This window comes from Stegodyphus dumicola, chromosome 2, assembly GCF_044657685.1.
Source record: "Stegodyphus dumicola isolate Sdum_Otavi_A_Nest chromosome 2, ASM4465768v1".
NCBI classification, from domain to species: Eukaryota; Metazoa; Arthropoda; class Arachnida; order Araneae; family Eresidae; genus Stegodyphus; species Stegodyphus dumicola.
Genome location: NC_140769.1, coordinates 36,119,329 through 36,135,628, shown reverse-complemented (window position 1 = coordinate 36,135,628; position 16,300 = coordinate 36,119,329). Strand labels below are relative to the sequence as shown.

At 31.0% G+C, this 16,300-nt stretch overlaps 2 protein-coding genes across 4 annotated transcripts in view; one reads left to right on the top strand and one right to left on the bottom strand.

Annotated features, from left to right (window-relative positions):
* Nucleotides 1-5,992, top strand: part of LOC118191198 (all trans-polyprenyl-diphosphate synthase PDSS2-like) — a 31,018-nt gene extending 25,026 nt beyond the window's left edge. For both annotated transcript variants that reach the window (XM_085810570.1, XM_035361999.2), the window contains exon 5: nucleotides 5,754-5,992. In XM_085810570.1, coding sequence (XP_085666696.1) covers nucleotides 5,754-5,906 — 153 coding nt within the window. In that variant the 3' untranslated portion in view covers nucleotides 5,907-5,992. The remainder of the gene's footprint in view (nucleotides 1-5,753) is intronic.
* Nucleotides 5,993-8,057: 2,065 nt separating this feature from the next.
* Nucleotides 8,058-16,300, bottom strand: part of LOC118191199 (all trans-polyprenyl-diphosphate synthase PDSS2-like) — a 36,130-nt gene continuing 27,887 nt past the window's right edge. For both annotated transcript variants that reach the window (XM_035362001.2, XM_035362000.2), the window contains 3 exons: nucleotides 14,259-14,489; nucleotides 11,438-11,599; nucleotides 8,058-8,338 (listed from right to left, as the gene is read on the bottom strand). In XM_035362001.2, the coding sequence (XP_035217892.1) occupies nucleotides 8,174-8,338; nucleotides 11,438-11,599; nucleotides 14,259-14,489 (558 nt within the window). In that variant the 3' untranslated portion in view covers nucleotides 8,058-8,173. The remainder of the gene's footprint in view (nucleotides 8,339-11,437; nucleotides 11,600-14,258; nucleotides 14,490-16,300) is intronic.

The window sequence follows — 16,300 nt, the reverse complement described above, 5'->3', positions numbered from 1 at the left end:
GCTACTTTATCTGGTTTTTGGTGCATACAAAATTCCAGTATCCACTATGTGATTGACAGATGTGTAGTTTTGGAGAAAGAGTAAAGAGGAGATATTATCATTTAGTAAAACTGTAATTTTGACAAGTTTGATAATAACAGATGGAACACAATAATAAGCTACTTCAAATCAGAAAGTTAAGGAAGAGCAAATTTGCTTTGTTAACAGAAATTTCTCGCTATCTTAATTCTTTCTTCCTCATTTGTTAACTATGCCAACAAAAGAAAACCAGTGAGTGCAATATTCCGTTCCTGATACATATGTCTTGGGGCCCTCCCCTGACAACAACTCAAGGGCCGATGGCTAATGTCGATACAATGTCAGGTGCTGTATTGTTATAAAAAAGAAAAATGTTAGCTTTAAGTATGCTTTTAGCCCCTAGATGTCACCATTGATATATACTTTTTATAACTATGTTATGTACTTTTATAAGTAATATTTCAGTTATGTATTTATTACAAAGATTTCAAGATTTTAGTTTTTTGTAGTCTGAGTTTACATTTTTGTTTTCATTTCCACTAAAAATGAACATTAATAGTGCACCAGAATGTGTACAGCTGGAACTAATTAATTTACAATGTGATATAAATCTTTTTCAAAGATTTGAAGATACAGGTTTCATTAATTTATTTCGTAATTGTCAAATAATAAATAAACTCATTTATGTAGTTTTGCAGTAAGAGTAATTGTGTTACTTGGGAATACATAGCCTTTCTTCATAATTAAAAATTAGTAAGAAAAGAACCCGACTGACTAGCTTCTACAGTCTGTGTTGAAGATAATTTTAAAAAATTTGTCCATATTTACAAACTTTATTAGAAATGAAATGTCATTGAGTGTCAAGCGCTTTAATTAGACACATAAAAAAAGTGTTTAATTATTTACATATAAGCATGCGTATTTTTATTTATGTGTTAAAGAAAAATTAAATAAATAAGAGAAAGGTTCCTGTAATTTATTTTAAAGTTTTGTTCCACTTGGAAAAATTTCTCTGGAAAATTTGAAAGGTTTCATAATCTGTTTATTTTAAATTTAAATTAAAGCAAGTTATTTAATAATTAATTAAACACATTAGAACTATTTGTAACATATGACAATCTGAAAATTAAATATTTAGGTGTTGGTATACAGTCAAAAGTCATTAATCCGGACTCGTCGGGACTTCGGCGATTCCGGATTATCGATTTTTCCAGATTATAGATCATCAGTTTAAATCTGGTAAGATGGCATGCAGAAATTATAAAATTAAAAATATGAAATCGTAATTTACGAAATAAAGAACAATTATGATCTAAAGGGTATAAAAATTTACAAAAAAAAAAAGTTTAATATTTATTTGTTTACTTTATTAAACATTTCTTTCAATGTAAGTTGTTTAAGTTGCTTCGTTTTTTATGTGATAATACATTCTCTTGAATTCTATAAACAGACATAATTTCTTGTTCAGTTACAAAGTTCCGCTGTTCAAGTCCTATAATTGCTGTGTCGAGAATACCGACTAATTTGTCAGTCGAAATGTTTTTGTTTTCAATAACCTCTGTTACTTTCTTCACTATCGGAAGCAAATTATAATGATGAGGAATTTGATTTAAACCATATCAAAGACGGAGTACATCGAGATGAAATACTACATTTAGTAAGGAATTATAAGCCAAATAAAATAAAAACATCTGCCCTGAAGATAATATCCTTATCTTACAGATCAACTTCCTGCTGACAGATCAACTTCCAATTGATAGCGCGCCCGCCGAGGTGTTAAAGATAAACATAGTTTAGATAAACAAACGTTAAAGTTTAGATAAACAAAGGATATGCCTTTATCCATTTTTTGCAGCAATTCCACTTTTTAATGAACTTCGAAATATACTTTCGGTTTGTAAATCCTTTACATATTAGTAAATATATAGCAGAAATTCTATTTGACATAATCGAAAGTTCAAGCTTACTTTTATAAAATTGCTCTAACAGTTTGCAAAAAATAATAACCCGGATCCAATTCGAAGATTAAGGAACAACGCAATCTGCAACATTAACTGAAATAGATAATTAGATAATTTTAGCTTAGCTTAAAACGTCCGTTATACATTAAACGTGCACTCGTAAACGTATTTTGCGCACGTGCACAAACATATTCGCAGCGGTAAGGTCTTTATCAATGTGACGCATGCACAGAAAGTTTGTAGCTTTGAGGTCCGGATTATGGGTGTCCGAATTAACGACTTTTGACTGTATTTGAATTACAAAATGAAACCAATAAAAATGTGCTGCAGTTACAAAACTTTAGGTTTCAAATACAAAATAATTATAGTTTTTTTTTATTTATGATATTAATTTTTTTTAGTTTGTTCATACAGGATGATTAAAAAAAGTTTACAAAATGACATGGCAAATCAGGCATACAACGAGGATAAAAAATCATATAAGAACATAGGGTCGCAAATGCTATCTGGAGCCACTAGAGGGGATTAAAAATACAGTCAAAAGTCGTTAATCTGGACTCGTCGGGACTTCGGCGATTTCGGATTATCGATTTTTCCGGATTATAGATCATCATTTTAAATCTGGTAAGATGGCATGCAGAAATTACAAAATTAAAAATATGAAACCGTAATTTATGAAATAAAGAACAATTGTGATCTAAACGGGATCAAAATTTACAAACAGAAAAAGCTTAATATTTATTTGTTTACTTTATTAAACATTTCTTTCAGTGTAAGTTGCTTAAGTTGCTACGTTTCATGTGATAATACTTTCTCTTTAATTCTATTAAACAGACATAATTTCTTGTTTAGTTACAAAGTTCCGCTGTTCAAGTCCTATAATTGCTGTATCGAGAATAACGACTAATTTGTCAATTGAAATTTTTTCGTTTTCAATAACTACTGTGTCACTTTCTTCACTATCGGGATCCTTTACATATTAGTAAATATATATCGGAAATTCTATTTGACATAATCGAAAGTTCAAGCTTACTTTTATAAAATTGCTCTAACAGTCTGCAAAAAATAATAAGCCGGATCCAATTCGAAGATTAAGGAACAACGCAATCTGCAACATTAACTGAATTAGATAATTTTAGCTTAGCTTATACCGTCTGTTATACATTCAATGCACATGCGTAAATGTATTATGTGCGTGCGCACATGCATATTCGCAGCCGTAAAGGTGTTACGCGCACGCGTAAACGCCTATGCGCATGCCTCAACGCGATGCATGCGCAGAAAGTTTGTACCTTTGAGGTCCGGATTATAGATTATTCCGGATTATGGGTGTCCGAATTAATGACTTTTGATTGTAGTACGGAGACAAGAAACAAAACCATTCCAGATCATCTATTTATATGAGTCACATGCTACAAATGTATGACCACTACAGGAGATGCTCAGAGTTTTTACCAGATGCATCGAAACATGCCTGACATCGATGCTGTATTGAATGGCACACCTTTTGAAAGATGCCAGGTATGCTGTCACAGCAATTTTTCCTATTAAGTCTTCCAGCAAAGAAACAGATGTTTCATACATAAGTCCTTTTAAAAAACCCCAGCCATTTAATTGGTCCACTGCAAATAATACTGCACCCAGGGAAAGTAGCCTGCAGATGTGTTCTGATTTGTTTGCTGAAATCCGTGGAAGTTCTCATTGCGCTGAAATTGAATGCACCGATGAATTGGCATAGGAACATAATTCAGCATGTCTGGCAGAATCTCTTGCTAGAATGCAAAATAAATACAACCATCAAGTCTTTCTGGGAGAATGTATGGACCAAATAAACAGTCTCCTACAATGCCAGCCTACACATTGAGGGTAAATTTGTGTTGTGAGGCATGCAGGTTTTCATCTGTCCAAGTGTGCACATTTTGAATGTTCATCACACCTTTTAGTGAGAACGTAGCCTGATCAGTGAAGAGAACACTTGCTGTGAGATGTTGATTTGCAGCATTTCGTTGCAAAAATCAATGTGCAAATTCCATGCACTTGTTGTAGTCTTCCAGTTCCAATGTCTAGATATGTTGTAAATGAAAAGGATGCAGCCTCTGGTCATGTAAAATGCGACAGGCGGTAGGTTAAGGGATATGGGTGTCTCGGTATACAACTTGTGTACTTATTGAAGTACTAAGCTCCAGTTCTTGAGGAATTCTTTCTTCTGAAAAAAACTGCTTGAGGTGATTTTTGGCAACCAGCATCCAGCTTATGCATGTTAAACGAGCTGGTTTTGAACAATCGTCGATGCAGAGTGGTAAGGCACCTTTCTATCAGGCTATTTCTCACGATACATTCGCTCAGTTTCTCGCACATTGCAGTAGGAGATACCATTAATCAAATGCATGTCAGCCATTTTGTGGGATGTGTAAATAGCTGTGTTACTACCAATGCATCTATGGCTTGAATGAAGACAATCTCTGTTTTCTCAGCTCATGTTTGTATAGCAATGCCCTCTCATGGCTTTAGCACCCTGTAGTGGCATTTGTGTTCCTGTGTATTTACCCTGTGTTCCTCTGTGATTATTGATCCTTGTGGTATGCCTGATTTGCATGCCATTTTGTAATTTTTTTTAATAACCCTGTATATATTCATTAAAAAAATCTGGTACATCAGTGGCTTACAGATAATGCATGCAACCCACATGCAATTTGAGTTTGAGGCCATGCCTTAGCCAGTTGGCATTTGAAAGTAACACACAAATAAAAAGTAAATTGGGAGACAAGTTGCTTTCACAGTATGCCTGCTTTTTTATTATTTATTTTTTAAAGTTTTATATTCCAGATTCCTAGACATTATTAGGAAAAAAGTAATGGTGCCAGATATTAGATTATTCTGGATTTCAGACTGTATTTTTTTTTTTTTTATATCAAAGATTAAAGCACAGAATGTTTTAATATAATACACTTACTAAGTGTGCCTTTTGGAGCTTTAGTAAGCCACTTCTTCATAAATATAATTTAAATTTTATGCAATTTAGAAGAAATATTTGACTTATTTTTGAAGAAAATACTGAAATGGTAAATCAGCATACTTCCATTTTAAATTTCAGTTAATTAAAAGAAAAATAATAATGTGTATAGATAGGGATATATGAAATAGTTTCTATTTATTCTGTTTGTAGAATAATATTTGTATGTTATGTAAAATTAAAGTGTTCTTTAAATAAATTACTTTCAAAGAAATGGTTTAAACAATTTTGAAATTTTTTCTCAATAAGATCATGCTATCCTATAATGTTTTAAATCTACAAGCTTGACATTTCCGTAATCTTCAATATATTTTATATCAGCTGAGATTATGAAAGCAAATATTGATGTCGTCACACATTATGCAAATCAAAGTATTAGAATTTAAGTAAATATACCATTTCACACGTAGCTAAAAATCGCTAATATTCAGAGCAGTAATGCTTCTTTAAATTAATATCAATGGTGTATGATCAAATCACTTCTTTTCGGAAATGGTAAGAGACTCCTTCAGAATTATCTTGTAGTAACTCTTACACAAACAGTGTTTTAATTTATGTCATTGCATGACAGCTGTTGATAAACAAAACTTTTTAAGAGCTAAATCTGTTAAGCTCATCTGTTATCTGTTTTTCACATGCTTGAACTTTGACTAACTTTTTCTTTTTATATGCAGATGTAAATTTAAAGTTTTTTATTACTCTTGTTGCAAATAGTTTTCTTTTAAAAAATGCTAATTTATATTTACTTGCAACTTTTTTAGTTATATCGTTCAATAATGGCAGATGATAGTGTCGAAAAAACAAAGAAACTTCTTGCACAGTATTCACAACAGGCAGAAGATATTTTGCCCGCATTTGGATCTTCAGCAGCAGCAAAAGCCTTATCTAACATTATTAATTCTCTGAAACATTAGATGTTATATGTTTCTAATAATTGTAAACTTTGTACATATTTTCAATATTTTTTGTAGAAAATAAATGGAATATTTTGGGAAATAAATGCTTTACTGATCATTTACTGTGAAAAGTTTTGTAATGCCACTTAATCCTTAAATAAGATGATTAATTTAGAATAAATAATTTTTATAGTGTACTACAAAGATAAATCTCAGCATAATTAACACCAGTTAAGAGATTATCGTAATTTAAACTTGGAGAAAACCCATACAGAAATTTATTTTAAATTTAGGATTATTAGTTTTGATTGAGTTGATTGAGAGATTTGATTACTTCAGATAAAAAAAGAGTATACTCATCTGGAAATTTAAATTCAGGTAAATTGCAATCTTAGATTGATGTTGACTATGCTAACAATATGATGATGTTTGTTTCATTGAAAATTATGCATTTTGAGGAAGATAGTGCTTTTTTCAAAAAATCACACTTTTCAATTTGTAAAAATTCTGTCTGTTTAATAGCAATGGAAAAACATTGATCATGGAAGTGCATTAAGAGGAAAAGTCAGCATATGCAAATAAATTAGGTTAAATTTTTTTTTTCAGACTTGTTTTTAAATGTACCAGGACAATTAATGTTCTTTGGAGAAGCATAAGATACGTTTATATGGAAATTTAGACTCAATTTACTTTCTGAGTTTTTGAACTTTAGCATTGTATTTATTAATCATTGCAGTGGTTCTTACTTAATTAAAATGGTTTTGGTTTGCATCCATTTTAATATGTAAAATTTATTAATTTCATTTGAGGTAGGTTCTTAATTTTATATTTATAAAATATTTATCTATTTTACTTGATTCTTGAAGTTCAATGAGGGCCGAGCGGTAAAGTCACTGATAGTTTGGTCCGAGGTTCGAATCCCACGAATGGGCTGACTACGTGGGCGTTTTCGTGGTTTTCCCCATGTGTAAAGTGTATACGAGCCAGTTTCCCTTAGAAAGTCCTCCACGAAGGCATCCCTCCCCTTAGGCAGATAGCCCTAGTGTGCTTTGCCATAATTAAATAAACCAAACCAAAAGGCAGATAGCCTTAGTGTGCTTTGCCATAATTAAATAAACCAAACCAAACCAACCTTGAAATTTAATGTATATTAAATTTGGCAGTGAGCTAAAAATAGTTTTTATGTGGAAAAAGTAGATACAAAAGTTAAATTATTCCTAGAATAAATAGAGCTCTCATGAAATTTTGTATTATTTCTTTAAATGGATATATGTTGGGATAAATTTTAAAAAATCAGTAAATACCAGTCATTGTTATTTATTTTTAAATGTTTTGTATCATAACTAAAATATTATAGTGGATAAAACACAGCAATCATTTATGATTGTTAGGGCTTTAACAAGATTCTTTTGCTAAAAATAAAGTAAATTTTTAATGAAAATTTTTTTCCAGTTTTGGTTATTGCTAAGTTTTTTTTTTTTAAATTTAATAAGTTGATTTGAGTTATTTCTTTATTGTTGCCACTATTAATTAATTTTATTTATTATTGGGCCAAAAGGGCTATTGGTATCCAAATGTGATTTTGCATAGTTTCACTTTTCTTTTAATTGCCATTATGTAAAATGTAAGATATTGTTATCTGTTATTAATAAACTAAACTGTTTAAAAGCAATAGATGCAGTTCTTAAGAATATTATTTTTTTACTTTTTAATCTGATTGATTTTAATAAGATGCATTTAATTAATGATATATCTAATTAAAAACATTAGATATATTTATAGAATTATGTTACATATTTTTCCTCTTTTTAAATATATAGAAGCTATGTACAGTTCCCACGTTAGTCTGAATGCATATTCATGTAATATCCTAGGCAGATTGCTGATAATAAACTAAACCAAACCATCATCTAAAATACTATAAAAATGTTTCATTCTTCCACCTGGACTATTTTTATCAGTAATCTCTGCTGATAAATAATATTAAACTTTAAGAGAGCCCTTTTGGGAGAATCCTTAAAATCTGAATCCTTTTCGGATTTTAATATTAAGTACTTAATTGATTTTTTTGGTGTATGCGAAATAATACGAGATGTACGCTACAAATTATTTATTATTATGATTTTTTTGGATGTATGTGAAATAAAATGAGAAGTGAAATAACAGATATAATGCTTATAATGTACAAATATTTTATTAATTCTATTATGCTGCTTAATTTATAGCACCAAATATGAATTAAAAAAAATGTTTCTGGTGACATAATATTTGAATTTAAAAAAATCCTATTTCATATTCAATGTTGTAATTAACTTCAGTAAATATTTAATAACTTCATCATTCCCCAAATCTTTGAATAATTTTAAAACATTTACTGTTTTTTGTACATAGCTTGCAAGCTGGTCCTTTGCTTCATCCATAATTGAGGTAGAGGTAAATATTTCATTGAGCTGCAAAATCATATTGAACATATTAGTTCTATTTTCAGAATAAAATTATATGGATAAGCAAATTTGAATCATTAAGAATATCAGGTGACAAAACGTGCTTAATTTACTTGTTATTTTGCCATGAGCATTTTGAAAAAGATTGCAATATATACAAATAAAAATTAGAAATGTTCATTTTATGTGAATTGCTTTGAGATAAGTAATAATCTCAGAATATTAATAATGATCTGACAACAATATAATAAAAAGAAAAAAAAAAGCAGTAGTAAATGTTGCTACTACTAGTTTGAACCATGTAATTAAAACACAATAAAATGCTATTAAAATATTTTCCTAATGATAAATATAAATATGGCAAAGAACATTTTAAATGGTATTAATGAAATAATGTTAAATTTCATGTCAGCTTAAACAAAAGCAGAGAAAAATGCATTTTAAAGTTTTCTGAATTATTCTTGAAATTATTGTCTGTATTTTTATTAAATAATATCAGATTTAATGTGTGGTAATTGTTAACTTGCCATTTCACCTTTTTACTTTGCAAATGTTTACAAAAATTTATTATCAAAAGTTATTATATAAAATTAACTTTTTCATTTGAATTGAGACTTTAATAACAAATTGTAATGCATATTATATATAAGATAATTAATTTATATTATAGGCTCATATTCAGCAAACATTAGATTAATTTTCTAATGAAATGCTCCCCCCCCCCTTTCTCCCAGAAACAGATTTATGGGGTTGCACAAATAGAGTCAACAGTAGGGCCTTGCATTCCAAGAGGCCTTCAGATCAAGTTTTTAGACAATAGTAAATATATTCTGTGTCTTAAGATAAGGAGCTTTTAAAAGCTCTGGTAGGCCTTCCACTACATAAAGACCAGTATAATTAATGTCCCTGTGTTACAAATGTATGTAATTATGCATTATAATTTATGTCCAATATACATTATAGTATTAGACGTATACATACATTATAGTACTGTATGCCCAGGACATACATTGTCTGTACTATACTGTATATCCAGTTTTATGTGTATATCTTGTACTGTATGTGCTAGTAATAATACAGGGGGATCAGCAAATAAGCCCTGATTTCAAAATTAAATATCTCTACAACAAAGATCGATAGAATTATGCGGTAAACTTGTACGTTTATTAACAAAACTGTAAAAATGGTGTACAAAAGTTTAGAAAATTTTGTTACGAAAGTCGTTAACAGATGGCGCTGTAATCGCTGTACCTATCAATAGCCTTTAAAAATGGGCTTCGAATTCGAAAGTGATCAGTACGACTGTTGGCTAGTGAAAAAAGGCTAGCGTAGAAAGTGAAATAATGTATTCCATTGAACAACATGTTTTTTTGGTTCTGGAATTTCACTGATTAGAACACAGTCCTACGGCAACACGTGGCAGTTTTCAAAACCAATTCAATGTTCCAGTTGAACCCGATGCGAAACCCATTCATATGCTTTTGTAAAATAACCAGTTTGAACAGAATTCGAATTCGAGCGAAATTCGAACGGACTGGCAGCGTGGCTGATGATTGAAAGGGAAATGTTGGGCCTAGGCAAACTGTAGTCCCTCCTGAAAATACAGCCAAAGTTTCTGGAATTGTTCAGCAAAATCCTAGGAAAAGCATCCGATGGATTACATCAGAGACAGGTTTGAAGTACATGAACACACAAAAAATATTAAAAAATAGCCTACGGCTGTTTCCATACAAAATCCGAAGTCATCAGGCCATACCCATGAAAGCTGTGCAACAAAGGGTTGACTTTACGAATCAGATTCCAACAATGGTCGACAACGACAGATTTCATGTGAGCTGCATCTAGCTCACAGATGAGACACATTTTCATTTGAATGGAATAAAAAAATACTGGAGATTTTGTGTTTCCGAAAATCCTAATTCGCGTGAAGAAAAAGCACTGCATTCGCCTAAAGTTACTGCATGGGCTGCGGTATGCGCCAGAGGCATTATCGGACCCTTTTTTCGAGAAACGATAACTACTAAACGTTACATTACAATTTTGTAACAATTTGTCAGCACTCAACTAGTGTTGGAGAATCGACCAGGTATCGACTGGTTCCTGCAAGATGGGGCCCAACCACATCGAGCAGATAAAGTTTTTCGCTTTCTTCTTGAATACTTTGGGAATAGAGTAATTGTGTTAGATTATTCGCATTTGACTGGCACACGAATAGCTTAGCCTTCATATTCTCCTGATCTGAATCCTTGCGACTTCTTTCTGCGGGGTGCATTAAAAGACACTGTCTATCGAAACCATCCCGCTACTCTAGATGAGCTTGAAAAGTTGATTGGTGTTGCATGTGATTCTATTTCCGTTGAGACATTGCAAGACGTGATGTCAAATTTTATTGTTCGCCACCTCATTGTTCGTTTACACCACCTCATTGTTTCGAATGCTGACCATTTTGAAAAAATTGTATTTTGATTGCAAAGGCTGCTTCACTTTATCTATTTATTTATTTATTTATTTTTACTCTTTTCAAGAAAAGAGTTTTCAGCGCAGAGTGCCATCTTTAACGATTTTCGTAACTAAATTTTCTAAATTTTTGTACACTACTTTTACAGTTTTGCTAATGAACATACAGTTTACTGCATAATTCTATCGATCTTTGTTGTAGAGATATTTAAGTTTGAAATCAGGGCTTATTCGCTGATCACCCTGTATAAATGGGATTTTAATTGAGGGATTCAATTATTTTGTCTCCAGCTTCCTCAGTCTTCCAAATTTATAAATTTAGAATAGCATAAATATTTTTAATGCATATAGCAGAGAAGTTTTATTGTTATGAAGCAAAATTTGTTTTGAAAAAAAAATATGCATTTTTACAATTAAGTAAAAAACAGGAATTCTTACAGAAAAATTTTGATGTATGATTGATGCTCGAGTCCTTCTCTTAGGTTGTTACTGTCATAGAGAAGATTTTATATTTGAATATTTTTAGCATAAATATTTTATTTGTGATCTGTATTTGCATGAAATAATATTAAGAGTAAACAAAGAAATAAATGTAAATTATTTTCACATAATAGACACATTTCATGAAACTTTTAATTTTATATTTACCTCTGAACTGTTTAAGTTATCGAGATCTTTCCTGCTGTTGTAGATGCTTGCTAATGTTTCAGGATTATTTGTCAGATGAAGAACTATAGGGAAGCTGGTTATGTCAATAGAGGATGTCTGTGATGTTTTGTACTTCCAGTATTGTTGAATATCTGAATTAGCCTTAATGGAAAAAACAAAATATAAAACTATATTTCATAATCATCATAAATTTTCTGTGTGTTCATTTTCTACTGAAGTTATTAAAGTGCTGTTTTGAGTAAAATATAGTTCAGGTAGAGTTTTACAAAAACTTAAAATGAATCTTAAATAATTAAATAAAATGTTAACAACAAGGATTGATGATTTACTTTAAAAACAATTAATGCATTAATTTTTTATGATTTAATTACAAATCACATTTAACCTTTAAATTTAAATTGATATTAATCAATAGAGCAAATCTTTTTAAATAGAATGTTAATATTTCTTTAGCATTAAAAAGTATATTTTCAGATGTTATAAATAAAGGTAAACACAATTGTAATTGTAACACGCATATAAAGCTAGACACATATTTTTTTCATATATCAAATTAGTAATTCTTTTTATGGACTGTTGTAATGCCTCTTTAGAAACTTAATATTTCAAGTGATCTGAGTAATGGCTCATTGAATTTTGATAAATATCCATATGATTCTTTTTTGGAGCAAACTTATAGAAAATGATAACTTGAATCATTTTCTATATGCTTGTTGGATGGGTACTTCGATGGTATATCGTAATTTGTGTATTGATTTTCATGATGAAAACTATATAAAGTTTCATGACTACCTTTGTACACTTAGTTTTGTGATTTACTTCTCAAATTTGAATCAAATAACTTCATCCTCTAGGTTTGTTGTGACTAATCAGATTTAGTTCTTGCTTCATAATTCTAAATGTTATATCCAATTCTATCTCAAAGTACTAATATTTTTATGGACAAAGATACTTCTTATACTTGCCGCTGGTGACTTAACATTTAAAATTATATGCTAAAGAAATGGTCACCAATAATTTTATATCAAATAATACTACAGTGCATGACTTTCGATTGTGAAATGAGAATCATTTAACTTTGCAAAGAAAATTTATTGTTATAAGTAATTAGTAATGCATGTTTTCAAGACATATATTGATGTAATATAATCTTTGTACACTTAGTTTTGTGATTTACTTCTCAAATTTGAATCAAATAACTTTATCCTCTAGGTTTGTTGTGACTAATCAGATTTAGTTCTTGCTTCATAATTCTAAATGTTATATCCAATTCTATCTCAAAGTACTAATATTTTTATGGAAAAAGATGCTTCTTATACTTGTCGCTGGTGACTTAACATTTAAAATTATATGCTAAAGGAATGGTCACCAATAATTTTATATCAAATAGTACTACAGTGCATGACTTTCGATTGTGAAATGAGAGTCATTTAATTTTGCAAAGAAAATTTATTGTTATAAGTAATTAGTAACACATGTTTTCAAGACATATATTGATGTAATATAATACATATAATTCACAAGAATACTACAGAAGAAACCAAGCTTAATATACAAAAGTTATTGTTTAAAGTCTAATTTAAATTATTTCAAATGATTTGGCCCACCAGTGGCCGAGTAGTAAAATTGTTAAACGCTTGAAGTTTGATCTGGGATTCGAATTCAGGCGAACTACATGGGCGTTTTCATGTTTTTTCCTATGTGTAACTTGTATACGAGCCAGTTTCCCTGAGGAAATCCTCCACGAAGCATCCCTCCCTTTAAGTAATTAGTCCCTGATTGCTTTGCCGTAATTAAATAAATCAAACCTTGAAATGATATACGCATATTATTAACTGTAAACACATATTTTTTTCCATCATATATAATTGATTTGCATCAAACTATGTTGACTATAAAGCTTTATAAGTTATTTGGCACTTTGTTGGAACAGTACCTCTAAATTACTGTATATTCCCGTATAAATTGGAGAACTTAGATTTGATATTCTCCTTTGTAAACAGTCATTAAGATGTTCTTCACAAAAACTTGCTTTGCTTGTTTGAGATTCGTTATAGAAAATAAGTGTTAGTGTAATTGAGAGGAACTAATAAATATTATCTTTTTTGCTGTACTTTTAAAGGAAATTCTGTTGTTAAAACAAAACTAGAGAAGTTTTTGTGTGTTATATGGGATCTTAACATGAAACATTCTGAAGATTCAAAAGTTGTAATTTCATATTTTCTGTCCCCAACGTCTTTTCAAAGTCATTAAAAAGATTAAAGTAACTTGAAAATGATTACTTAAAATGATTAAAAATGAAAAACTTTTCAACTGTGAGCATGTAGTAGCGGGGAACGCGAACGTAAAAAGGGAACTCTGCCTTCATTACTTGGTCCTATAATGAACAAATGCAAGATTCTGTTAAGCAATAATTCCTAGTAACCTGACATAAAGTTTGGAAACCCCCTATTGTAGAATTAATCTTCCCTCCCCCAGGGCTTCGTCAGCTTTTATTCCAAAACTGCATTTACTGGGGCCTTTTAATATGTTTTGATCCTCCAAAGATGTTGAAAATCCTCACCTAATGCGCGAAAAAATGCTCCTGTAGCCAACAAGATAATATCTGTAGTCCGTGTAAAAAGGTTGATAACATACAGGAAAAATATGCTGTTCATTTTTAAAATGATCCTGAAGAACAACCGTGCATATTGCGGTTAAAACGCTCTGAATACAATACCTATCACAATAAAGAAACAAATTCTAACAGTGTACGGTAATATTTCATAGAATTAAAAACATAAAATGCATTTACACTTACTTTTATGGCAAGAGCAAAACAGTGGCCAAATTCAAAAGCTGTCTCTTGAATTTTGTTATCATATCCTGCTAATTCTAGGGTAGCTTGACATCCACTTGCTAGAAGAAGACCGCGTGGATGGAATGCTTCGTATTCCCATTCACCAATATTATGAATTACTTGGAAATCGTTATTGTTGGAACTTCTATTTATAGCTAATGATTCTAAGACATTTGCTAAGAGAAGAAGCACCTAAAATAGCAAAAACTATTTTCAGTTAGAGTGTATATTTAAAGCTGAGTTTTTATTCAAGAAGTATGAACTTAGTTTTTTGTTCTACTTAAAAGATGAGAATTTATATGGTATGCACAAGTATTACTATAATAATCTCATTTTGAATTCTTAAAAGCTATATAGTATTGAAAAAATAAGAACTTTACACTTCTTAAAGATATAGATATACGTAAGAAACTAGTTGTTTCGTATTAATAAAATTAGAATAGAGTAAAAAAAAATGTTTTATCTGACTAAAAGTATTTATTACACCCCTCAGAAATAAAGGATGTTTGTCATGACAACAAAAACTGCGGAATAAAAAACACCAGTTTACATTGAAATTCTACTATTCTTCCACATTATTTGCTAGTGTTCAGTAGTGCGAATTGTGTCGACACCACACTACGCTCGACTTTCGCCTTGTTTGTCCACATAATATTAACCAAGAAATCTGTGTGTCAAGACACAGTGAGTTCCTCATGAAGTTATACCGGTTATATCACCTTTGATTATCTGTTAGCAACCCTTATATTAGCGTTGCACTGTATCGCTGAACTCATAAATTATGCAAAATTTGCCGTACAGGACAAAATGGAAATGTCTTTGCGATGTCATCAGGTTTATTTCAGAAAAGGAAGCATAAAAAATTAGCCATGCCCGCTCCCATATTCGAAATCTGGACCTCTTGATTGCTTGCCGGATGGGTGTCCATTTACAACACGAAGGAACGCAATAAAATGAAAAATTATTTGCATTCTTCCCTACTCAAATGGCGCCTGGGAAAGAGGGAACTCATTCGATGGATCACCAGATGGTGAAGAATTATCATTTATTACATTTTAGTTCGGGCACTATCTGTACAGTCATTTAAAATTTCTTGTAGTAGGAAAGATGAGACAATCATCGATACCCTTGTCAAAATCCGAACTTCCCGAATCTTAGCCGGACATCCTCTTAATGACACCACGAAGCCATGAGATCAGGAAAGATGGAATTCCTTAAAATTTATGTCAGTAGTCAGATACCGTGGAATCTGCATTGAAGGGCTTCTGCTCAAGTTAATTTCTTTCAGTGTTCTATTCAAGTTAATCTATTCAAGTGTATGTAGGGTGTAATTTCATACTAAGTCGGCAATACTGTATGTGTTTTCTAATTACGCTTTTTCGCCATCTCGCTTAGTTTTCACGATTAACACGATTAATCGAATTCTAAGTTCTCATCTAAAAGCACTGACTGAATGATTCGGACTTATGCGATGTACAATGAGCACTGCTTAATAAAGTCACTGCTTTATAAAATAAACCGCTTAAATCAAAACCTAAGGGACGAATTCAAATGATTACAATATCATTATAAAAAAAACCGCTTAATAAAATTAACGCCACCGCTTGTAAAAATCAAATCTCTTTTAAAATTGAAAAGTAAAAAACCCAAGTTTGTGTCTCAAGTTTAGTGATTTTGTTCAAAGTCGGTTCACTGTCGCACGTGGAGGTGCAAATGCCAAAATTTTCTTATCTGAAAATGTCAAAACCCCGTGGTTCAACGTTAGTGATTTCATTTAAGATCTATTCACTTTTACACGTGGAACTGCGATTTTTCTTATCTGAACCAATCATAGGTGGGGATGTGATACAAGAGGTTTGTCAGAAATGGCTCATATCAGTTGCGGGAAGCGTATTTCGTAACTACACATTTGTATAGCCACTGAGGGAGTGGTTTCTAGAATGGACGAATGGGCTTAGAGTAATGTTTCTGTCATTTCACAAGACAATTGCCATGCTTTAAGC